A 27,217-nucleotide genomic window follows, 5' to 3' on the forward strand; every position below is an offset into this window, starting at 1 on the left:
TAGACTTAAATATGAGAAAGGAGGCTTTATCAAATATTATTCTGGAAACAACTGCAGATGTTGAGTGGAAGGCTTAAACCAGAGGCTCAGATAATTCTGTGGAGATCTAGGGTGCAAATTTCTTGACCTCCACTATCGGGTGGAGAAATTTAGGGTCCCCCTGAATAGGTCAGACGTGCACTACACACAGGAATTGGCTACAAGGGTAGCGGAGTACGTGTGGAGTGCACATGTGGGTTTTTTAGGTTAGAGAATTCCCTCCCTAGGCCCGACAAGACGCCTCCTGAGATGCAGCAAGGTAGCAGTAGACAAAATGCAACAGGGAATGACAATATTAATGTGGTAATAGTAAACTGCAGGAACGACTATAGAAAGGTCCCAGAACTGCTATCATTAGTAAACAGTCACGTAGTACTAGGGACAGAAAGTTGGGTGAAACCAGATGTATACAGTAATGAAATTCTAAATTCAGATTGGAATGTATACCGCAGAGACAGGCTGGACAGTGAAGGGGGAGGCGTGTATATAGCAATAAAAAGTGCAATAGTATCGAAGGAAATTGACAGAGATCCGAAACGTGAAATAATTTGGGTGAAGGTCACGGTTAAAGCAGGCTCAAACATGGTAATTGGATGTCTCTATAGGCCCCCTGGCTCAGCAGCTGTTGTGGGAGAACACCTGAAGGAAAATTGGGATAATATTTCAGTTAGATTTCCTGACCGTGTTGTAGTTTTGGGAGGAGATTTTAATTTACCAGATATAGACTGGGAGACTCAGATGTTTATAACGGGTGGCAGGGACAAAGAATCGGTGAATTTTTTTTTAAGTGCATTATTTGAAAAGTACCTTGAGCAGTTAAACAGAGAACCAACTCGTGGAACTCGTGGCGATAACATATTAGACCTTCTGGTGGCAAATAGACCCGAACTATTTGAAACAGTTAACGCAGAAAAAGGAATCGGCGATCATAAAGCAATTACAGCATTTGTGATTTTAGCTGTAAATAGAAATACTAAAGAGGGTAGGAAGATTTTTCTGTTTAGCAAAAGTGACAAAAAGCAGATTTCAGAGTACTTGATGGCTCAACACAAAAGTTGTATTTCAAGTACAGATAGTGTTGAGGATCAGTGGACAAAGTTCAAAACCCTCGTACAGTATGCATTAGATGAGTATGTGCCAAGCATGATCATAAGAGATGGTAAAGCGCCACCGTGGTGCAACAAAAGAGTTAGAAAACTGTTACCGAAGCAAAGGGAACTTCACAGCAAACATAAGCATAGCCAAAGCTCTGCAGACAAACAAACATTACACAATTCAAAATGTAGTGTGAGGAGGGCTATGCGAGAGGCGTTCAACAAATTCGGAAGTAAAGTTCTATATACTGACTTGGCAGAAAATCCTAAGAAATTTTGGTCTTATGTCAAAGCGGTAGGTGAATCAAAACAAAATGTCTGGACAGTGACCAAAATGGTACCGAAACAGAGGATGACAGAGTAAAGGCCGAAGTACTAAATGTCTTTTTACAAAGCTGTTTGACATAGGAAGACTGCACTGTAGTTCCTTCTCTAGATTGTCGCACAGATGACAAAATGGTAGATATCGAAATAGATGACAGAGGGATAGAAAAACAAAATCACTCAAAAGAGGAAAGGCCGCTGGACCTGATAGGATACCAGTTCGATTTTACACAGAGTATGTCCTGCAATGTACGTTAATGACAGAAACTTAATCACTTGAAAATAGCATAAAAGGGCGAAACCTGGGTCGTAATTAAGTAAATGTCAATCCAGTCAAATGGTGGTGTGTTCATGTAAAAATTATTGTATGCCTGTTGCCCAGCAACATCAAAAACTGTTAACTGTCATCTTGTTTTTCGGGAGAAACTCCTTTGTAATCAACGCAGTGCATGACCTCGTATTACCATGGTGGAGGAGTTGATACTTCTACCCTGCTTTTGTCAGACAAAAATCACCTGACATGTCACATAAGATGGGCTCATGACATTGCATATATGTCCTTTATGGTTTGCATATGATTTTCCATCACTGCTGTATTCCACACAGGAGTGACATTTTCAGGAGTAATGCTGCTTGACAGCCATCCTGAATGGGATTATCATCAGACTGTGTTCTGCCATCTTAAAAATGTTTAAGACAGTCATAAGTTGTCTATGATCTAAGATGTCTTCCCCAAATGTTTGCTTCAGCTTGTCATATTTTTTGTAGAAATTTTTCTGAGTCTGAAACAAAAGGTTATGCTCACTCATTGATCACAGTCACCCACCATCATTAGTATTGCAAGACACGCAACTCAAGAGAATGGAGAAATGTACACAAAAACTAAAAGCAACCATGTAGCACAAAACTGCTTGTACTACTAGCTCTCAAAGGATGTATTATGTGCCAACTGGTGGTGTTTCATGGTACAAGCTAGACTTCACCAACTACACATACATTCTGGAAACTTTTGGGTTGCACACCTTATATTTGCTTATTAAGATTATCATAAATAATCAGTAACTAGAAGAAACCTCGGCAGTCATTACTTGTTACTAAAGCTGATACAGGATTTGGGGTGTACATCATTAAAACAACTGTGTTTCTCTTTATGGTGGCGTCTTCTCGTGGAATTTCAATCACCAATTTTCTCCTCCAACAGTGAAAATATTTCGTTGACACCGACCTACACAGAGACAAATGAGCATCATAATAAAATATGGGGAATCAAAGCTCGCACGGAAAGATGTAGGTGTTAGTCTTTTCTGCATACTGTTCTAGAGTGGAATAATAGAGAATTATGTGAAGGTGGCTCGATGTACCCTCTTCCAGACACTTAGTTGTGATTTGCAGAGCATCCAAGTAGATGTAGATGTAGATGTCAGTAGCTCATGAAGGCGTTCAGTATGCAGCAGGAAAAATCTCTGATCATTTGCTCAATAACATGATACTATCTGATAAGGACTAAAGCAAAGTAAAAATCTAATTGCAAATAATTTTTTCTGGACACTATTCTCTAGAAGAATTTTTTTAGTTGGAAATTAATAACATGTCTAAAACAAATATATCACTATTTCAAAAGCGAACATGCAGCCATAACCACTTACTAGCCATGTACATACAGCATGCAAACTGACTTGTTTTGCTTAATTTTGAAGAAGTCAAATGTATTATAGCCTATGTGGAGCTGATAACATTAATTTTCAATAACTGATTTCTAAGCACTTCAAAGAATACCAATACAGTAATATCCAAAGGAAAAAAGCTCTCTTACACATATCAAGAAACATAGTATAAACATTTAAGCAAAGGGACCGATGACCTATGCAGTTTGGTCCCTTTAATCCTCAAACCAACCAACCATTTAAGCAATTTCATGTTACCTTTCATTTCTATTAAAGAAATCAAGAAAATTATAATCCCTAGAGAAAGAAACTAGTATAGACTGATAATAGTTTGTGGAAAACATTAAAGCATAAAGGTTTAGTCACCTTCCCATAACCAAGCCAGCGTCATATGCATAATTTATTGCTTCTAAAACCAATTCTTAGCTGAACATAAGAATACTGCCATTATATTCTTTTATAAGATGACTGTTAATCAGGCATTATTAATAGTACTTCTGATTTATACACATTTTGTAATCATGTTACAATTTTTATAAGCAGTTGTGTGTGGTACTCATGCACTGCATAATCTTATTAGTGGAAGCTGATTTTGTGCCCAGCCAGTAAGAGATTTGTAAAATTGTTTTTGTTTTCATATGAAGCTCTGAGCTGTGTTCTCTTAAAAATTCAGGATCCTGTTGTGAATTTATCCATTGTTGGCCAAGAGTTTGCTTGTCAATCATGTGTGTTCATAGCCTTTAAAAAATATCTCCCATTTTTTTTATTCAGAGTGGCATATCATGTACCTGATGTTTTTGCATACTTGATGGGTAGGCTTCATCCATTTTTTTTAAAAAGTACAGTGGGAAGTCACCGCTTTGACCATCAACACAATGAAACATCGCAATATAGGATCTAACATTATTTACAATGACTGTAAAAACAAGCCTTACCATTTTCTACCGGTTTTGCCATTTGCCTGTGACTGAAGTTTATCACTGGTACATTTGTGAAAACTAAAAGTTGTGTCCTGATTTCTGAGTAAACTATAATTAATTTTGTAGCATGTTTCTTTGTAAATATTTTTGTGGGCCTATAAAGAACATGGAATAATAAAACTGCCACTGTTATCCAGTATCAGAATTACATTTTACAACTTGTATTTGCAAACTTGGCTGTTATGGGGAAACTTTCATATTTCTACAGTATACATTCACAAGCATTGCAGGTTCTCTGGAGTGTATTTTATTGTAATCACTGATGTTTTGATTTTCTTTGATTTATATGAAAAAATCAAATGTCTTGTAAAACATTTAATCAGTTTCCATTTTGTGTACAGTTACAGTGACTTTTTGTATCTTTTTTTCTCCTTAGATACCAGCAAATACTACATCGTAATCTGGTGTACCTTGCGTCCATTGCCGATGCCAATCAGAACATCCAAGCAATTTTGCCTGTAAGTTGGTACTGTTGTTTTTTCAATACTGGTACTGTTGTGTTTTCAATGCTGGTACTGTTGTTTTTTCAGAACTGTAAGACAGTATTATTGTTTTTGCCTCCAATTATGAGCAGTTATTGAAGCATGTGTTTAAAAGTATTCTGTATGAACAGATGCGTATTGACATTAAACTTGCAAGTATGTCAAGATACTTGGCTTCAATATTTAATTCACTGTATTATTCGTGATAAAATTGAAGCTCCAGCAGGTGAATTCAAATCAGTGGCAAAATGACAGTATGATGTCAAGTCTCAAATCTAAAAACTTAAGTCCTTTGTTAAACAGTAAGCGTAATTTGCTTAAAATCCCTCACCCCATCCCCCTCCAATCTCCCCTCCCCACAGCCTTTGTAAAATCAAGGTGTGTGCCCATAATGTTTTTGTGTTATTGTAGATATTTCTCCAGTCGTTAAATTTTTCACAGTCAGTATTTAGTTGCTTCTAATTCACCAAAACCGTTTCTAAACTTTATTCTATGTTTCTGTTTGCAGCCAGACTAAATGGAAATATTATTCACCTAAACTTAGTAAGATATGGAGTTAATTATCTGAAAAATGCTATCACAATGGTACTTTCCAGTTAGTTTCATGCTCCATGGATCATTTACACGATAAATCGTAATCTACATCTACATGACTACTCTGCAATTCACATTTAAGTGCTTGGCAGAGGGTTCATCGAATCACAAACATACTATCTCTCTACCATTCCTGGCTGTGCGGTTAAAGGCGCTGCAGTCTGGAACCGCAAGACCGCTACGGTCGCAGGTTCGAATCCTGCCTCGGGCATGGATGTTTGTGATGTCCTTAGGTTAGTTAGGTTTAACTAGTTCTAAGTTCTAGGGGACTAATGACCTCAGCAGTTGAGCCCCATAGTGCTCAGAGCCATTTGAACCATCTACCATTCCACTCCCGAACAGCGCGCGGGAAAAACGAACACCTAAACCTTTCTGTTCGAGCTCTGATTTCTCTTATTTTATTTTGATGATCATTCCTACCTATGTAGGTTGGGCTCAACAAAATATTTTTGCATTTGGAAGAGAAAGTTGGTGACTGAAATTTCATAAATAGATCTCGCCGCGCCGAAAAACGTCTTTGCTTTAATGACTTCCATCCCAATTTGCGTATCATATCTGCCACACTCTCTCCCCTATTACGTGATAATACAAAACGAGCTGCCCTTTGTTGCACCTTTTCAATGTCCTCCGTCAATCCCACCTGCTATGGACCCCACACCGCGCAGCAGTATTCTAATAGAGGACGAACGACTGTAGTGTAAGCTGTCTCTTTAGTGGACTTGTTGCATCTTCTAAGTGTCCTGCCAATGAAACGCAACCTTTGGCTTGCCTTCCCCACAATATTATCTATGTGGTATTTCCAACTGAAGTTGTTCGTAATTTTAACACTCAGGTACTTAGTTGAATTGACAGCCTTGAGAATTGTACTATTTATCGAGTAATCGAATTCCAACGAATTTCTTTTGGAACTCATGTGGATCACCTCACACTTTTCGTTATTTAGCATCAACTGCCACCTGCCACACCATACAGCAATCTTTTCTAAATCGCTTTGCAACTGATACTGGTCTTCGGATGACCTTACTAGACGGTAAATTACAGCATCATCTGCGAACAACCTAAGAGAACTGCTCAGATTGTCACCCAGGTCATTTATATAGATCAGGAACAGCAGAGGTCCCAGGATGCTTCCCTGGGGAACACCTGATATCACTTCAGTTTTACTCGATGATTTGCCGTATATTACTACGAACTGGGACCTTCCTGACAGGAAATCACGAATCCAGTCGCACAACTGAGACGATACCCCATAGGCCCGCAGCTTGATTAGAAGACGCTTGTGAGGAACGGTGTCAAAAGCTTTCCGGAAATCTAGAAATACGGAGTCAACTTGAGATCCCCTGTCGATAGCGGCCATTACTTCGTGCGAATAAAGAGCTAGCTGCGTTGCACAAGAACGATGTTTTCTGAAACCCTGCTGATTACGTATCAATAGATCGTTCCCTTCAAGGTGATTCATAATGTTTGAATACAGTATATGTTCCAATACCCTACTGCAAACCGACGTCAATGATATAGGTCTGTAGTTTGATGGATTACTCCTACTACCCTTCTTAAACACTGGTGCGACCTGCGCAATTTTCCAATCTGTAGGTACAGATCGATCGGTGAGCGAGTGGTTGTATATGATTGCTAAGTAGGGAGTTACTGTATCAGTGTAATCTGAAAGGAACCTAATCGGTATACAATCTGGACCTGAAGACTTGCCCGTATCAAGCGATTTGAGTTGCTTCGCAACCCCTAAGGTATCTACTTCTAAGAAACTCATGCTAGCAGCTGTTCGTGTTTCAAATTCTGGAATATTCCATTCGTCTTCCCTGGTGAAGGAATTTCGGAAAACTGCGTTCAATAACTCCGCTTTAGCGGCACAGTCGTCGGTAACAGTACCATCGGCACTGCGCAGCGAAGGTATTGACTGCATCTTGCCGCTTGTGTACTTTACATACGACCAGAATTTCTTCAGATTTTCTACCAAATTTCGAGACAGTGTTTCGTTGTGGAACCTATTAAAGACATCTCACATTGAAGTCCATGCCAAATTTCACACGTCTGTAAATTTTAGCCAATCTTTGGGATTTCGCGTTGTTCTGAACTTCGCATGCTTTTTCCGTTGCCTCTGCAACAGCGTTCGGACCTGTTTTGTGTACCACAGGGGATCAGTTCCATCTCTTACCAATTTATGAGGTATGAATCTCTCAATTGCTGTTGCTACCATATCTTTGAATTTGAGACACATCTCGTCTACATTTGCATAGTCAGTTCGGAAGGAATGGAGATTGTCTCTTAGGAAGGCTTCTAGTGACACTTCATCCGCTTTTTTAAATAAAATTATTTTGCGTTTGTTTCTGGTGGATTTGGAAGAAACGGTATTGAGCCTAGCTACAACGACCTTGAGATCACTAATCCCTGTGTCAGGGATGATGTGGAACAAGTCACTTTACATTCACACAGCAAATTAACTTGTAAATTTGACTACAAGCTGAACATTTATAAGTCTTTTTTTTATTATTTTTGTATTATTAAGTATACAGGTGTGAGTTAGTAATCCGTACCCACAACTTTCATGCATTACAGTAATAGAAATAATTCTACAGGATAAAAGGAGTTGTCTAGGGGAAGCTTGTTCCATTTCTTTCCAAATTTTACTTGTCTCTCTGGCAGACATTTTAATCACTGTAGTGAATTATGTACAACAAACTCATGAGGGAATAAATGCACTGGGAAGCAGTAGTCAGAGTGCCCAATTTGTTAAACAAACAATTGAAAATTCAGGATGAAGTAATGGCAGTATTATAAAAAGGATAGACTTCCACCTATCATATAGAAGAGATGCTGAGTCACAGACAGGCACAACAAAAAAGACTGCTATACGTGTGAGCTTTAAGCCAAAAATTTTCTTCTGAACTACACACACACATACACACACACAAAAGAACACTTCTCTGGGCACTGAGGCTAGACTGCAAGCAACTATGTGTGATGGGAGAAGCAATCTAGGTGGGGGAAGGGGGGGGGGGGGGGGGTAAGAGGGAGGCAGGGACAGGGAAGGCTAGGGATAACATGGTAGAGGTGGGGTACATTTAAGAGCTACTTGTGGGAGCATGCAGAGACATCGTGGGAATAGGGTAGGGTAGCTAGGTGCAGCCAGGAAATTAGATGAGGGGAGGAAGGATGGGGGAAAGGGAGTGGAAAAGGAGAGGAGGAGAACGAGGTGAAGGACAGGGACTAACAAAGGTTGAGCCCAGGGGTGGATGCGGGAACATAGGATATATTGTAGGGAGAGTTCCCATCTGCACATTTTAGAAAAGCTGATGTTGGTAGGAAGGATCCAGATGGCACAGACTGTGAAGCAGCCATTGAAGTGAAGAATGCTGCATTGGGCAGCATGTTCAGCACCTTTTGGTTAGATATTACTTCATCCATGTGTTGCCTATTTCTAAATGGGATTCTCAGTAGAGCAGTTCTTCTGAAATCCAGACTGTGATTTGCTTAGAATATTACAGTTACTCAGGTGAGATAGGTGAGTTACTGTTCTTAAATGCATCACCTTCTGAAAAATTTTGAAAAATGTCAACAGTGAAACAGGTCTGTAGTTACTGATGTTTCTCCTGTCACCTTTTGTAAAGAGGGGTTTAACAACAGCATATTTCAGTCTCTCTGAAAAAATGTCATGAGTTAGTGATGGATTACATATTTCAGATGAGACAGGTCTTATTATATGGGAACAAATCTTCTGTTCTGTATTGGAAAAACACCATCAAAACCAGATGAGTTTTTGTTTTGAGAGCATATATAATTTTGTCAATTTATAAATTCATATGACTAAATTTTATGAGAGCTGCTTTTTCAGTATACTGCTGTGATTTTTCTTTTGAACTGTTTGTTCCTATACTTTCTACTATAGTTAAGAAATGATTATGAAATATCTGTGGTACCTGTGATTCATCATTTACAGCCCTACCATCCAGTTCAATAGTGATGTTATCCTAGTCTGTTGTTGGTTGTCCTGTCTCTCATTTCACTACATGCCATGTAACTTTAAGTCTGTTGTCAGAATTATGACTTCTGACATTATGTGCATTGTCCTTGATTTTTAATAACTTTTCTTGGTGAATTTTAGTAGTTTTTGTAGCGTGAAACTACTCAGAGAGGGACTTAAACAGGTTATCATCAAACCACTTCATAAAAGCAAGACAAAGCATTAGTAAAGAATTACCAACTGATCTCATTACTGCCAGTATTTTCAAAATTTTTGGAGATCATATACAGTTATTTCATACACACTTATTACAAGAAAATCTATTAAGTAGCAAACAGTTTGGATTTCAAAAATCACTGCCATACTAGTCCGCAGCTCGACATCTGGTGGCCAATATTGTTGGCTCTGGATCACGGGGTCCCGGTTTCGGCTCCCGGCCAGGTTGGGGATTTTCTCTGCCCAGGGACTCATTCATGATGGTGGCTAGATTGGACTGTGTAAAAAATTTGAGTGTGAAAAAACTGGGACTTTGTACGGGCGCTGATTCCCGCACAGTTGAGCGCCCCACAAACCAAACATCATCATTGTCATCATCACTGCCATATTTACATTGATAGGATACTAGAATGAATAAAGCAGAAATTACTATCATTGGCAATATTTTGTGACTTGATTAAAGCTTTTGCTTTTGTGAACCATACTATCCTCATGGAAAAGGAAAACATGATTTTCTGAATCACAGAATGACAGAAAGCAAAGCATATTAGTTCCATTTCAATCACTTATCATCATTCAGATTCTGTTTTGGATCCTCTGCTTCTGCTTTATGTAAATGATCTTCCACCAATCCTGTTACTAAAAAGGCATCAACGAATGGTTCATCACATACGGATACCATTGAATTTTGACAAAGTTCAATACATAAAGTCCAGCGTGCTCTGTAGAATTCCATAATCTGTAAAAATAGTTTGGAACACTAACTACCTAGAGCTAATTAAGTGCCTTAGTCCAGTTGTATTTGCAGTACACACAACTGCTGCCCTATTGACGGAGATCATCGTTTTATTTTTAAATGGGTAACCTCCATTTTTGTTGTAGATTTGGATTCTATGCCAATAATAGCTAGGGTTTGCAAAAAACATTATTCTATGTTTTGCCATTGACTAATGAGTTATGAAAATTCAACTTCAAAGAATATTATTCTCAGAATGCAGAGGTGTGTTATAAGATTCATATCTTGTGTTATCCTAGTTCTAGAACATAGTGCACAGGCCTCTTCAAAACACTTGGTACTTTGATAGCTGCCTCACAACATATTCATTAATGTCATTTGTCATTGACAGTATTTACTTCTTCTCAAAAAATAGTGAAAAGTATGACAACAACAATAGGACAAAAACAACCTCCACAAAGATTTGAAGGGGTACACATGTGTTCAGTAAGCTGCCAGAGCACATTGACTACCATATTACAGGGTGTTTGTTTTAACATGGAACAATTAAATATCCTGAAAAATAACTATTGCCTGAAAAAATGTTCCAGATCAAAAGTTAATATTTTCAAGAGGGACATTTACCTGTGGTAAAATTGCACCGAACCCTCCCCCCATTGGAGAGGTCCACATTTTATTTTCAAATAGGAACTCTCCATTTTCACTCCATATTTGGATTGAACACCAAAAATACATAGGGTTTACTAGAAACATTATTTTCAATCTGTGGTAGATTACTCTGTAATTGATAAAATTTGATTCTTCCGGTTGTTGCAATAGAGAACCAAGCCATTTGATTATGCATAATGTTTTCGGTAAAAATGTAAACTTCTGTTCTAAACAGTTGATCTTACTGTTAAAATTCTAGTTTTGCAAATTTAATTGTTCAGGAAATCATTTGCTTGAATTGTCCAAAATATTCTTCAAACTAGTTGCGAACAATGGTGACCTGCTGACAAAGTGTATTGTCATCCATAAATATTCCATTACTGTTTGGCTGCAAAAGGTCTCTAAGTAGCTGAACATAACCTTTCCCAGCCAATGATCAGTTCATTTTGACTAGAGGACCCAGTCCATTCTGTGTAAACACAGCCTACACCATTATGGTGCCACCACCAGCTTGCAAAGTGGCTGTTGAAAGTTTGGCTCCACAGCTTCATAGGATCTCCACCATGCTTGAATCCTACCACCACATACCAACTGAAATTGGGTCTTATCTGCCCAGGCCATGGTTTTCCACTCATATTGGATCCAACAGATACAGTTACGAGCCCAGAAGAAGTGTTGCAGCCAATGTCATGCTGTTGGCAAAAGCACTCACATAAGTCATCTGCTGCCATAGCACATTAATGCCAAATTTTGATGCACCGTCCTAATGGATACATTCATCGTATGCCCTACTGATTTCTACAGTCATTTCATGCAGGATTTCTTGTGTGTTAGCACTGGCAACTCTATGCAAACTCTGCTGTTTTCTGTCATTGAGTGAAGGCTATGGCCCACTGCTTTATCAGTCCTGGAGGTAATGTCACACAATTACAGCTTTCGGCCTTGCAGTTTAGGCGAAGGGCAGGAGAGAAGGTGGGGGGGAGGGGGTAAGTAGCGGAAAGGCATTACCTACAAACAAATTCGCGGTACAGCTATGGGCACCCGCATGGCACCATCCTGTGCTAACCTATTCCATGGCACCATCCTGTGCTAACCTATTCATGGGCCATCTAGAGAAATCCTTCCTAAAAACCCAGAATCCTAAACCACTCATCTGCTTCAGATTCATTGATCACATCTTTGCTATCTGGATTGAGGGTGAGGACACCTTACTCACATTCCTCCAGAACCTCAACAACTTCTCCCCCATTTGCTTCACCTGGTCCTACTCAACCAAACAAGCCACCTTCCTAGATGTTGACCTTCACCTCAGAGATAGCTACATCAGTACCTCCATCCATATCAAACCTACTAACCACCAGCAATAACTCCACTTCGACAGCTGCCACCCATTCCATATCAAGAAGTCCGTTCCGTATAGCATAGCCACCCGTGGTCGTCGCATCTGCAATGACGAGCAGTCCCTCTCAAAATATACTGAGAGTCTCACTGAAGCCTTCATTGACCGTAATTATCCTCCCATCCTTGTACAAAAACAAATCTCCCATGCCTTATCTTTCCAGTCTCCCACCACCTCCCAAAGTCCCACAGTCCGGCCACAGAGGAGCATTCCCCTAGTAACTCAGTACCATCCGGGACTGGAGAAACTGAATTACATTCTCCGCCAGGGTTTCGATTACCTCTTGTCGTGCCCTGAAATGAGAAATGACCTGCCCACTATCCTTCCCACCCGTCCTAACATGGTATTCCGCTGTCCACTGAACCTACACAATATACTCATCCATCCTTACACAACCCCTGCTCCCAATCCCTTACCTCATGGCTCATACCCCTGTAATAGAGCTAGATGCAAGACCTGTCCCGTACATCCTCCTACCACCTCCTACTCCAGTCCGGTCACTAACATCACCTATCCCATCAAAGGCAGGGCTACCTGTGAAACCAGTTATGTGATTTACAAGCTAAGCTGCAACCACTGTGCTGCATTCTATGTGGGCATGACAACCAACAAGCTGTCTGTCTGCATGTACGGCCACCAACAAACTGTGGCCAAAAAACAAGTGGACCACCCTGTTGCTGAACACGCGCCCAAACATAATATCCCTCATTTCAATGACTGCTTCACAGCCTGTGCCCTATGAATCCTTCCCACCAACACCAGCTTTTGTTAATTGTGCAGGTGGGAACTTTCCCTGCAATATATCCTTTGTTCCTGTAACCCTCGTGGGCTCGACCTTCGTTAGTCACTGTCTTCACCCATCCAGCCCCCTCCCTATTCCCATTCCAGCACTACGCAGCCGTCATTTCACCGCCACACCCAGTCTTTTAATTTCTTTTTATTTCTCTCCTTTCCGCTACTTACCCCCTCCGCCCTCCACACCTTCTCTCCTACCCTCCGTCTAAACTGCAACACTTTACTGTCCGCCACTTCCACCATACTACCCCTCCCCGTCCCAGCCTCCTCATTACCCCCCCCCCCCCCCCCCCTAGTCGCCACTCCCATCATGCACTGGTGCTGCTGCTCGTAGTGTGGTTTCAGCTCTCTGAGACTGCAGACATGTGTGCAAGTTGCATTTGTGTGTGTGTGTGTGTGTGTGTGTGTGTGTGTCTGTCTGTCTGTTGCTGACAAAGGCCTTAATGGCTGAAAGCTATAATTGTGTGAATCTTTTTGCTGTGCCTATTGTGACTCAGCATCTCCGCTATATGGTGAGTAGCAACTTTCCTTCTCTGATATTGTAAAATTACCATTCTATGTTCAAAGTCTGCTAATTCCAATTGTACAGCCATAATAGCATTGTAAAGCTCTTCACGTGTATCGCTTGAGTACAAATGACAGCTCCAACAATGCACTGCCCTTTTGTACGTTGTGTACGTGCCACTATCTACGTATCTACATATTGCTATTCCATAACTTCTGTCACCTCAATGTAATGTGGTGTAGTTTAAGAGTAAATTAATGAACTTTCTGTAGGGAAACTCCTTCTACTCCATTGAAGAGTATTTACACAGACACTCTAAATTTAATGTTTTAGGTTATTTTCTGATTAGAATAAGCACTGTAATGCACAGTTCTTTGTTTTTATGTTACGTTATTCCATTGACTTGCGTAATGTACAAGCCAAATAACCTTTAAAAAGTTATCAGGAATGTGCTGTTTGTCACACAGTGCCCCAGTGAACTCTCGCCATCACAGCCAGGCTAGTGTGATTATTTAGTTCTGTCATATTCCTAATGATGTTATCCTTTTATGTGTATCAGATTTGAAATACTCAGTTGGAGTCTGAATTTACTGAAGTGATATTACCATGTCTGGACTTTCTGCTACAATTCCCATCCTTTAAAAATTGTTACATACTTTCATGATCATAGAGGTTCAAGGATTGTTGTGCTCCAAGTCTCATATAATGGTGTCTACATCCAAGATATCACCAACAGCATTCTAGGTAGAGCACAACTTGCAAAAATTTGAAAATAAAATGTTGACCTCCCTCAATAGGGTAGCAATTATGTGTACTGCAGATATGACTGGACTGGACTCCTAAATCCTGTGGATAAGTTAACCATATATTTAGTACTTTTTTAAAATTTTGAGAAAAAAATTATTTGTGTTAATTTTCAAGTGCCATTGTATCTTCCTTGATGTATTGAAACAGCTAGATAAAATTATTTTTATTTATTTTAAATTATTATTTTTTATTTTATTTATTTTAAATTTAAAAACTCAGCTATGTCCATCCAAAGACTAAAATATTACTTAATTTTTATGTAAACATACCTGTACATGTGTCATAAAATTGAAATGGCGAAACTTGTGTAAAAGTTTTCCCCCACTTGCATTCAAGCTAACAACAGCAAGAAGCATGTGCTGTCCCACTTCACAGTTATGATGCAACTGCTGTATAAATTCCATACGATCACTCTTTTTTTTAACTCTGGCTTTCTTGTCTGTTTGTCTGTTCAGTAGAGATTTTGCAGTTGATTTTAAATTAATGTCATTGAGCTAGAAACTTGAAACTTTCAACATAGCTCAGAACTGGGTGACAATGCAGTATTAACTCACTTTCTTATCTGGTGTTTGGTGGAGGATACTTTGTGTAACACTGCCATTTACCCCTTTGTTCTTGTTCTAGTCACAAATGGTTTGTTGGAAGATCCATTGGTGCTAAGCTTCCATGTAAGCTCAAATCTCTTGTCGCCTTCATGGTCTTTTGCAAAATATGCATACAAGGAAGCACTGAATTGGTTGACGTAGGTGAAGACAAACTGAAATACAACTGAAATTTGTCACATGTTCCGTTGTAATCTCTTCAAAATGTTTGAAATCAATTGAAAAATTTCACCCACACAGGACTAAAATGCAGAAAATAATTAATTGAATAAAAATAAGTTTTTAATACAAAATGTTTTTAATTTGGAATAAAAAGTACAAAATAATTTCTCTAAGCCCCAAACAGATTCCTGATCCCTTACAGATACTCCTGAAAATTTGAGATTGTGTATATTTAACAGCTACAAAAATCCCCATAAGATTTTTATGAAAAACATGGGGTGCGTGCAGTACATAATTGACGCATGAATAGTTCACCTCCGTACTATTATAAGTTGTGTGTGCTCCATGGTTTTCATTTCAAATCTTACAATTGTTTTCAGAGCTATTAAAAATTCACAATCACAAATTTTCAGGACTATGTGTACAGAATTAAGAAGCTGTTTGGGACTAGGAAAAATTATTTTATACTTTGTAGTCCAATTTTAAAAATTTTCTGTTTAAAGCAGTTTTTTTATTTAAAAAATTACTGTTTTATTGGTCTGATTACTGGTTTGACGTGTATTCCTCTCTTGTGTGAACCTGTTTATCTTAGAAATGTACTTGCATCCTTCATCCTCAGTTATTTGTTGAATTTCTTTCGCTGCAGTTTTTACCATCTGCTGCTCTCTCTCTAGTACCTTAGAAACTGATGTTTTATCACATACCTTGTCATCCTGTCGCTTCTTATTCACATTGTTTTCCATATATTTGTTTCTTCACTGGTTCTGCAAAGAACGTAACCTCCTCACTCCCTTTAATTTTCAAAGTCCTTGTATAGCACCTCATTTAAAACACCTTTATTCTCTTCTTTTCCAATTTTCTCATTGTCTTTAATTTACCACCATACAATGCTGTGCTCAAAAAATACTTCAACAGATATTTCTTCAATTAATTAAGGCTGACATTTGACACTAGCAGACTCCTTTTGACCTAGATGCACTCTTTGACTGTTGTAGTCTGCTTCCCCCCCTCCCCCCCCCTCCCCCCCTCCCCGCCCCCTCCCCCCCCCCCCCTCTCCTTGTTACATCCAGCAAGTGACATTTAGTTTCCAAGGAAGTAGAATCAGTTTGTCTACTTCATGGTAACCATTTTTGGTAGTAAGTCTATCGATGATCTCTGTTCTGCTCATTTTGTTTCCAAGGAAGCAGAATCACTTTGTCTACTTCATGGTAACCATTTTTGATATTCTACTACTTTTCTATTTTTATCTGTTCTGCTGCTGCTCCTTCTTATTTCCATATTTCTTCAGTGTTCTCTCAATCCATATCTTGTACTCATTAGACTGTTCATTCTGTTCGGTATGTTCTGTAGTTCTTCCTCACTTTCACTGAGATTAGCAGTGTGATCAGTGAATCTTATCATTGTATCCATTCTCCCTGAATTTTAATTCCCACTGTTGAACCTTTCTTTTATTTCCATCATTGCTTCTTCAGTGTACATATTTAACAGTAGGGGCCAAAAACTGCAACTCTGTCCCACACTCTTTTTAAACTGAGCACTTCATTCTTGGTCCTCCAATAACAGTATATTGTTTCTTCTTGGTTCTTGTTCATATTGTATATTACCTGTCTTTTCCTATAACTTACTCCTATTTTATCTCAAAACTTTGAACCTCTTGCACCATTTTATGTTGACAAAAGCATTTCATAGATCGACAAATCCTATGAATGTGTCTCAATTTACACATAAACTTGAATGCATGAGCTGTTAAAACTGATTGTGTGAGTGTTTCACACTTTTCTGTCTTGCTATTTTCAGGATTGTGTGGAATATATTATTTCAAAAGTATAATGGTGTGTCTCATAGATTGTGCACACCAACTTGAGCAGTCATTTGGTTGCCACTGCCCACAACAATTTCAGAAACTCTGAAGGAATTTTGTCTAGTCATTCTGCCTTATTTGATTGCAAGTCTTCCAGAGGTTTGTATAATTCTGACTCTAATAAAGGATCACCTTTGCCTTCCGCATTGACTTCTGTCATGTCATCCAACAAGTCCTCCCTCCTGTAGAGGTCTTCAGTGTACTCTTTTGTACTCTTTCCACCTCTCTGTTCTTTCCTTTGTGTTTAAAAGTGGAATTTCCATTACACTCTTAATGTTGACACTTTTGCTTTTGATTTCACCGAAGGTGGTTTTGACTTTTCTCCAAGCTGACTCAGCCTTTCTGACAACCATTTCTTTTTCAATTTCTTCACCCCCCCCCCCCCTTTTTCCCCTGCAGTTATTTCACCTTGGTGTCACTGTGCTTCCTATATATTTTATTCCTAAGTAGAAATATTGCTGTATCCCTCTCTTTCCCTAAACATTTTTGTAGTTGCTTCTTTTATCAGTTAAATGAAGTATTTCTTCTATTACCCAAAATTTCTGTGCCATTACCTTGCTTGTTCCTGAGTTTTTTGTCCAACTTCTGTGATTGCTTTTGTTATTGCTTTCCCTACTACCATATTCCATTCTCCCATGATTATTAGATTATCATCTCTCTTTACATAGTGAATCATTCGTTCATTATATTCATTGAATTATTGGTGTTGGAGTTGGTTTTCTGTTGATTCTGATGAGAATAAACCTATCAGTGAACTGTTCACAATAACTCACTATCTTCCCTGGCTTCCTGTTAATAACAAAACCTACTCCTGTTGCACCGGGGACGCTAAGACTTTGACTCATGGGCCTTGCCCTGACGCAAGTTCCGTACCACTTAACATTTAAACGGCAGTGCATTCATTCACACTGCACGTGACTTGGTTTTGTTTTTCACATGTATCAACAACACTGATCACAAAAAAAATTCAGTATTATTTAATTATTTTTAGTATGCTGAAGGCATAATATAATTTTTGTCTGGTACAAACTGTTGGCATACAGACACAGACAATTTCACAGATTTTCGCACTCAGGTTGCCTTATTTAGTTTCATAGCCAAAAAAAGGTCTTTCACACACATGTTGATTGTAAATGTGGAAGGCACTGAAGACATCCTGGACAGTTTAGATGTAAAAGAATTTGTCTTTAAAATGGGAATTACATTGAAGATCAGTCAGTTATATCTACACATTCAGAGGGACACTTTCAACTGAAATGTCAAATAGCCTCGAAAACAGGTGTAAGATTGGCAATGTCCTCAAAATGTTCAGGAAACTATCCTTGTAATTCTTTCAAGACTATAATAAATTCATCAAACCTCATGTTTTCTTTAAAAAAAGTGAGCTTAGGGAAATGTACTGTGTTTGTTAGAACGTGTCCCTTTGCAGCGCAGTTTTGTTTTTGAATACAACCCCATCATATCAGAAAAAAGTTATTTCTCACCTTGCAATGTCTTACTGTGTACAGTGTCCTTTCAAATCAACTTAACCTTTTCACTCACGAATTATTTTTTTCAGTTCTTCGAATTAAATTATGATTTTTCAAATGTATAAAATATTTCGTGGTGCCCCACTAAGGGGGATACAATGCGTCCCCAAATGAGGACATTGTGTTCAAATGGGTGCAGTATAAGTTGAAAAGTCAAATTATTTTATTTTATTTCACCAAAATACATAAATTACACAAAGCTTACTTAATGATTATATACATAAACAATGATTTTACACTTGTGAAGAATGATAATTAAAGAAACAATTTTTTTGCTATCCAGACATAAGTGAATGTTACATTTTACACGATAAAATTTGGTTTTGCCGTTGCAACCCAGTTTCTTGCACCTGTCACATGATTTTTTGTCACTGACCACTGGAAGAGGCCAAACATTGTCCAAACAAATATCAGCTTCTGGACGAAATTCCAGATTGGCCCATTTTGAAGTACTCAGAGATGGCATTGGACTCGCTCTGGTGGGACATCCCTTTTCCTGGCAGCTGGCTTATCTATTTTTGTCAGTATTTTGGTCACACTTACCCTAAAGTGAAGCAAATCAAGGGTCTTATTTTTAGGAACCCCTATTTCTGATGCACTTCTCTTGTAATCAATCCATGCATTTACACATGCAATATCAACTGCATGAGCGAACATGTGAAGTGTTCACTTTCGCAATCTGATTAATGTGCAGTAAATTGTAATCAGAAAATCCACATTGTCGACCCCTCCCGTATGTTGATTGTAAACTTGAATAACTTCTGGCCGGTCAATTTCAACAAATTTCTTTGCAGTTTTATCCCATCTTTTACACACATCTTTGTTTCCAATTCCCACAAAATTTGATGCCATTACCACTGGCTTATTGGCATACCATTTTGTTGCTGTAACTTCTCCGTCTTAACTTATCTGTTCCTCAGCGGAGCCTGTACCGCGTTTCTTCATCATCTTTGTCACTTGAAAATGGTGGGTTCTTGAAGCAATTTTGGCACACCATACTTACTGCATACATATTCTTATTCTCAAGTACTGTAGGAGACTATAATTTGATAAATAATTATTGAAAATGAGAAGCACATTTGTTTGATTGATTCTTTCTGCTAATTTCACCACTACTGATGCACCAAGACCAAAAATTGTTAACATTGTTGGATCAAGTTCTGTCGTCGAGCCTTGATATATTATAAAATCAAACATTTGACCATTTGTTCCACAGAATGCAAATATTTTTATTCCCCATGTTTTGGTTCGCCCTTCATACACTATTTTACATTCAGTTATCCCTTGAAAGGCACCATTTGCCCATCGACACTAAGATGTTCTTGTATTGGTAAACTCAGCAACCATTCTCTTACGGAATTGTATATTGGTCTCACTTTCCAGAATTAATTATTTTTATCAGGATCACATTTTATGTCAACACAGTGGAAATTCTGTCTCAATTTTAGGAAATGGTTAACTGACATAGTGTCTGCTATTTGGGAAGTACATAACTGCAACTTCCAGCAACATCTAATCGTGGGGTATCTCAAATTTCCCATCAGAATTTGAATTCCTATAAGTAAAAGTATTTCTTTTCCGGTCTTAGGGGAAAAATTACCTACACTTCTGTGAACTGCATAAATATTTGTGCATCCCACACATTTCTGTGCAAGAACATCAGTGAAATATTTTTTTAAAAATTGGTAGGGAGTCTCAAGGTTATCCACTGGTTCAGAGTAACATTTGTACCATTCGATAATTGGAGATACATAAGTGAGTCCTCTTTTCCTCCGCCATATATCTTTTTTAGGCGTTAATTTCCCAAAATTATGATGTCGCTCTATATCAGCAACATCCAGCACATCATTTTCAGGCACAATATCTGTTTCAGTATGATCTTGTTCATTGTCATCAGTGTTTTGTGCTCCGATGATAAGGGGATCTCCAGAACCTGTAATAAAAAATGCTATTACAGAAAGAAAAACTCATAAAAAATGTACATCCAAGTAGCCCAGATGAAAAAGCCGCTAAATTCATTTTATGTCCATCTTGAGATGGGTACACGGCTGTATAGATTTTTTTCAGTGCCTACATGATGGAATATGTCAGGTTGTAAAACGGGCTATAACCCGTCGAAAATGGCTGTCAAAAATCTTTTTTGGATTCAAAAGCAGCTAACGGCATGTCTTCGGCTGTAAAGCCCGCGAAATGCCCGATACGCGTTGCTGTCGCCCTGCCATGTCTGGATGCAAAACATGTGAACAGACATCAGACTTACAAATCTGGACATTCAAAGCCTGTTACAATTAGAATGGATATTTTTCTTATTTGGCTTTAGGTTGGCTGCACTTTAACAAATTTGTACACAACAGTAACATTCTCGCTGTCAATGCACTGTAGTTTGGATGGGACAAGTGTTTTGTGATTATCTCAGTGTTACTTATCATGCAGTTAGGGGGCTTTGTGTCTAAGCTACTCAGCTTACAATACACCATATGATATAAAATATTGTTCTCTTGTTCACATTTATCGCCAGGATCAAATTTCATGCTGCAGTGGGTACTTGGACAAGGACCAAGCAAAGCCGAGACAGGCCAAGCCTTGGCCTGCACATTTGGCACGTGTGAAGTGTGGCAAACTGTGACCGGCCCTGCATTGTACGATATTCTGTTGCTGTTGATATTACCCTATATTCATCTGACCAAAAATCCTTATCTTGTTTCCTTCAACATCCTCATACCATTGGTAATTGCTGACTCCTCTGCCTTTAGTGTGTGCTTTCATAACCAAAGGGCAGGAGGTTACTGTGAAACTCTTGACAGCTCCTTTGCCCTCTTGACAAGGCCATGGCAGAATGAAGGTAACTACTTATACCAGAAGTCTTTGCCCACTATAGCTGAAGACTTGTATTCAGAATTTAAGCAGTAGTTGGGATCGGACCCGGGACTCAGAACATCGTAATTACGAGTCAAAGACACAATCTGTAGACCATTGTTTCTGTATACAGATACATAAAATACCATACTGCTGCCAGCAGTGCATAGTCAATGGATGATTGAGAGCAACAGTATCAGTTAAAGCAGTATAACTTTGAAAGATAACTGTGTGCAGTGATCCTTCAGATCTCCTATAAATGAATTAATGGTAATTAGAATTTTCCTATTGGCTTCCCCTCGTCCTTACAGATAGAAACGATTGTGCTTGTAAACCAATCAGTTGACAATTGCCTGATGATGTTTGTTATACCACTGAAGAATTTAGTCAGCTAGGATATTGTGTTGTGATGGTATATCTTCATTCCAATACCCTGAGGGTTTGTCTTCAAGTATTCCATGTTGTTCAGTGCTGTAATTACTTTCACAGCACTGATGGATACAATTTCTCAATTAATTGCAATAAGAGGTGACGGAATTTATTCCTGATGATACCATTAAATGAAATTCCCATTTTTGAAGTTGTTGATGGCTATCATAAAATCTTTTGCCATTGTTTTTCTTGATATGTACATAATTTCTTCATCCTTCCTTCTTCTTGCCTTATCCAGTCTATGTTTCCTTCTCTCCATCTGACATTTATAACCTTTATATAGTTCTTGTTATTTTATTCCTTCTGTAATAACCCTAATTTGGCTACCACATGTTTGATAAATTTCATCTTTTGTATGTCTTGTAATTATTTGAAGATTGTTTTTTCCTTTGTACTGTTTCATTTGTATGTTCTGTGCACATCTTGCCATTACTATGCCAGCCATGACTCATGATGCCAAGGATTTCCCTTGCTGTTGTCGTAACATTGTATAAATGATGACCGCAAACCTTTATTCAAGGCAGTGTTAAAAGCTGGGGTGTAACTTTACTACACAAGGCTTCTTCCTGGTCATACACAATCTGATTTTTTTCTAGATTTGAAGTCCTTTTATACTGCGTATATTGTGGTTACAAACAGCTTGTATAGTAAGTTGAAGTGGACAAAAGAGTTAATGTTTGTGCTTGATACAATGGCAGAATCACATTTCTGCAAAAGGAGAAAATTTATCTAATGGATATCTGGACTGCGGCTATAGCTGATGAGATGGTTGTTGTTATAATGCCAAACACAACAAGAACCTCGGTTATGAGAAGCCGACGACTACTTATTTTGTCACAGTGTGACAGCACAGCTTAGATAGTTCAGTACAGATACAAAATAAGCTGGACAGAGTTGATTCTTTACAATATAAAGGATATTTGACTGCCAGGGACTGTTGACTTTCTGTTGCAGGTGATTGAGGTGCCATCCACAGTTGGTGATCTCTGTGAAGGTGGCAGGAGTCACTGAGCAGGTGAATGGCAGTGGTGGCATATGTGTAGTAATGTGTGGGTTAGTACACTCCTCCTTCCTTACAAAAGGGGAGGGGAGGGGAGGGTCTGGCAAGCTCCTCTTTGACGTTCTGATGGTTGACATGTCCGTAGTGTCAGAAGCAGTTTTTCTGGGCGTGCACGGGTCCTGGTCTGCACGAACTAGCATGTAGGGGCAGAAGTGATGTGAGCACTGGTATGAGTGCCATCCTCCCCCTTCCTGAGAGTAGGCGGACAACCCTGGCAACCTGCAGGCAGGGGTCATGTTGACATTGGAACCTGTGCTTGAGGTCATGAGCTGGGCAGCTGCAGAGGCCAGAGCAATGTAGACAGTGCTGGCAGGAGAGCAGCAGGTACTGTCCACAGTGTAGGCAGTCCCAGTGTTGCTGGAGGAGAAGTGCGCGTCATTGGAGGAGGCCCTTGTTGGTGCACGTGAAGCCATGCCCTAGCCCCCTTTCACAGGAACAGGCATGGCAAGGGTGTTGTGAGGCCGAGCTGTGTCGCCCTTTTGTGGCTGGGCCACCTCTGGAGCAATTGAGCACTGGAAGAGGCATTAGCATGGCTGCCTGCTGGGAGGGTGTCAGTGCCCACCCAAGGGTGCAAGTGATTGGAGTTGTGCACCCCAAGACACTCGTCAATGAACACCATGAAGAAACCCGTGCTATTTGTGGATGGTGCCCGGATTCCAAAGCAGGTGGCATCTGAACGCTCGGGCCTTAACAGGAGATTGTGGCACAGCTCATTATGACATCAGTGCCACTGCAGGACCACTGCCAGGGTGCAAGACATGGAGAAGCATTCGCTGCTGCAAGCCATGCAAGAGTTGAACCAGGCTCTTGACCTCAACTGGAGTCATTCTGTAAGAACTGAGAATAATGTAAGGGCCTCTGTCAGTGGCCAGTCCATGACATATTTGCAATTTTAATTTGACCGTCTATCTGCTGTCTGATGATTTCTGGGATGGCACTGGGCCTGGTTTCATGTTTTCTGCTCTTGTCCTGTGGAGGTGTAATGTTTACAATGTGCACTACATGCTTTTTGCTGATCCCATATACTAAACTGAATCCTGCCTTGCATAGCATAAATTCCTTTGTTCCCATCCTAACCTATAAAGAAACAATATAGTGTGAAATTCCACTACTTTGCATAGCAACATATAAGTAGACTTACATTTCTGAAAGTGTTGCATTTCACATGTACCTTATACTCAAAACTGTAAGCCCGACAAGCCCCTGTCCCTAGTGTGAGTCTGTGTGTCACACTCCTATGTACCATTATTAGACCACTTAAGTATGAATCTTGTTGTCCTTGAGTTTCTATTTCACAAGAATATGTCAAGATGTCACTTTTCTCATCATCCATAAGTATTGAGAAGCAGTTCCCCTTGCACTTGCAGTCTTGAGCAGGCTTCCTGCTTGGTATAACTTTTCAGTGACACTTGTGTATCATTCACGTCCAGCACATTTCAGCTTCCTCAGATTCCTTTTCTGCTTCATTAGATTTCTAAATTGATTTCAACCACTTTGATGGCTCACCTTTATATTTTCCTGTGAGCATTCAGTATCATTACTGGGTATAAATTCACTGCCTGAGTCTGCATAAGCTTCACTTACATCACTATCATCCACCACCATTTCTCCAACTAGCTGCTGGAGAAAGCAAAGCAACATGCGCAAAAGTCAGAATGTGCTTCTCCCTCCTGAGCAACTGCTGAACCATTTTGGGCAAGAGGGAGGTACATCCTAGAGGTGCCTCAAATGCAAGAGGTAGTAAAGTTTTAATTACACGTATTACCATCAGTTTCCAGCAGATCTATTTCATTCTTGCTTCAAAGATGCAACTAATTTTATTGCACGTATAGGTGCAATAAACAGTTTTTCGTGGATTTTTGAGGTACCCCATCTTGCACCAACTCTTCTATTGAGGACCATTCTCCAAAACCACCATAAAAGGCAAGCCTTTAATAGAACAAAACACTGGCAGTGCCTTGACTGTCCCGTCTGCTGCCACCATTCACTGTGGGCAGCACACCACCCAGGCTGTACCCACCCATCATCCCAGATTGGTCTCCAGCTGCTCCTGAAGTGGCTGGCCCAGCCACATGTGGGTGACACAGCTTGGTCTCACAGCAACCTTGTCATCCCTGCTCTTGCGGAGGGGGCAGGGAGTGGGGGCACAGCTTCATCATTGCACTGACAGACACCTCCTCTACCGATGCAGCAGCATCTCCTCCAGTGACGCCAGCACTGCCTACACTGTGATCAATGCCTGCTGCTGGTGCCTGCCAGCCTCCTGCTGTTGCTGTCTACAGTACCTCAGGACACTGCAGCTCCCCAGCCCGTGACCTCTAGTGCCAGGTCCAACGTCAACATGACCCCTGCCTTCACGGTCCCGGGTTGTCCATCTGCTCTAAGAGACGGGGAGGAAGATGCACATGCCAGTGCTCATGCCACTTCTGCCCCTATACACTAGTTTGTGCAGACTGGAACCTGTTTGTGCCCAGAAAAACTGCTTCCAACAATCTGAACACGTCAACCATCAGGGCGCCACCGAGAGGAGCTAGCCAGCCAACCCTCCCCCCCTGCTGCCCCTGTCCCCCTTTCTTAAGGAAGGAGGAGTGTAGTAACCCACACATTACTACACATCTGCCACCACTGCCATTCAGCGGCTCCAGGCACCTCTGCCAGAGACCACTGACAATGGATGGCAGCTCAGTTGCCTGCAGCAGGAAGCCAGTGACCCCTGGTGGGCAAATGCCCTTTATATTGTAATGCATCAGCTCCAACTGACCTCTTTTGTATATATATTGAACTGTCTTGTGTTGTGCTGTCACACCGTGATGAAATAAATAGTTGTTGGTTTCTCATAACTGTTTCTTATTGAGCCTTGTTTTTGAATTTTGTGATGAACATAAATCCACGGCTTAGTTGTTACTGATTTTAAGGATGGAGATCCTAATTGGAGATACATAGGCTGATTAATGATAGAGACTGAGGCTCCAGTATAAGGAAGGAATAATGTGGGAATACTACGAATCATTGCCAGCAGCATAAGGCAGCATTATGCTACCCTTGATTCTATGATGTCATTAATTTTCATTGGAGCACTCGACTAATGATTATGTGGCTGGCTCATACAGACATCTCCTGTGCAACCCTGGTGAAAACTGTGTTGATGGACATCATTATAAAGTAGGCAACTACATCTTGTGCTTAACAAAAGCTTTGGGTTTTTAGATAACTGAAATGCTTGCTTGTTACTCTGGACACTTAATGTTACTGCCTGTAAATGAAATGCTAAATGCTTTTGATACACTTCCCAGCCGTCTTGAGTTTCATTGAACACTTGGGAAGCCAGGAATGCAAGAAGCGATTGTAGACATGCCAGGTCCAACAGCTTCTGTAAGGGCTTATGCTGTAGCTTGAGCTGTGATTTCCAGAGCTCCAAAAGTGATGGTCCATAGTAGTTGAAACACTCGGCAAAACGACCTGACAAGCTCTATTCTAGCATGGGGTGGAATGCAGTTCTCTAGCTGCTGTTGTACTGCTTCTTCCACAACACAGAGTTTTTTTTATTAAGCCTTACTATTTGCAATTAATGCACAGAAAGTAATAGTTCATGACTATTCTGCAAACATACCACCTCATGGCCAGTACAGTACTTTGAATGTTTATTGAATAACTCACACATCACTATTTGTCACTGGAGATTCGAGTGGGAAACACTCAGATATGAACCACTCCCTTGATGCACCCATATGCCGTTAGTTTGTTCAGTTAAAGGATAATTGATGGTCGAACAGTGAATGGGGACAGTCCCGCGTAAGACAGACAGGAAAATCTGTTTGCTAACAAAGTGTCATCAGTGGGTAACAACAGAGTTCTAATCATATTAGGAGAAAACCATACAGGGCAGAGTCATCATCAGTAGATACACTGGAGTGTTTGCTGTAAAAATCGGCTAATTGACAACTGAGAGGGTGGCAGTCCACTGCAGCCATTAAATCTTCCACAAGTGTTTTACCATGTGATCTGGCATTGGCAGATATATCTTTCCACACAACCTAGCAACCTTGCTACATGCATGCTTAATTCTGTTGAGCGATCAATCCAGCTGTCTGATGGGATTACAAGAGTTAGTATTATAGTATGCACCTAATTACTTATACTGTCATGTACCTATCACCAATCCATGCACCATAAAAATACAGGAAGATAAATATTCCATCGACATAGAAAATGAAGTAATAATAGTAATAGTAATATTTTTTCTGAAGCCAATAAAGTAAACAGTTACACATTGTGTATTTCCAGTTTGGTCGTATCAAATAACAATTGAAGGAGCCCTTTTTTTGTCTTTAGAAATTTTGTGTGGATCTAGGTGTAACTTTGCTTGGAAAATTATAGTGTAAGTGGACGAAAAAAATGTGAGATTGGAAACTTCAAACAAGGAAGGAACTGTAGTGATAAATGGGAAACCAAA

General features: G+C 39.8%; 1 protein-coding gene across 2 annotated transcripts in view; it reads left to right on the forward strand.

The window, feature by feature from the left end:
- LOC124595604 (trithorax group protein osa-like) overlaps positions 1 to 27,217 on the forward strand; it is a 92,159-nt gene that overhangs the window by 8,697 nt on the left and 56,245 nt on the right. For both annotated transcript variants that reach the window (XM_047134409.1, XM_047134411.1), the window contains exon 3: positions 4,478 to 4,559. In XM_047134409.1, coding sequence (XP_046990365.1) covers positions 4,478 to 4,559 — 82 coding nt within the window. The remainder of the gene's footprint in view (positions 1 to 4,477; positions 4,560 to 27,217) is intronic.

This window comes from Schistocerca americana, chromosome 2 (genome assembly GCF_021461395.2).
Source record: "Schistocerca americana isolate TAMUIC-IGC-003095 chromosome 2, iqSchAmer2.1, whole genome shotgun sequence".
NCBI lineage: Eukaryota > Metazoa > Arthropoda > Insecta > Orthoptera > Acrididae > Schistocerca > Schistocerca americana.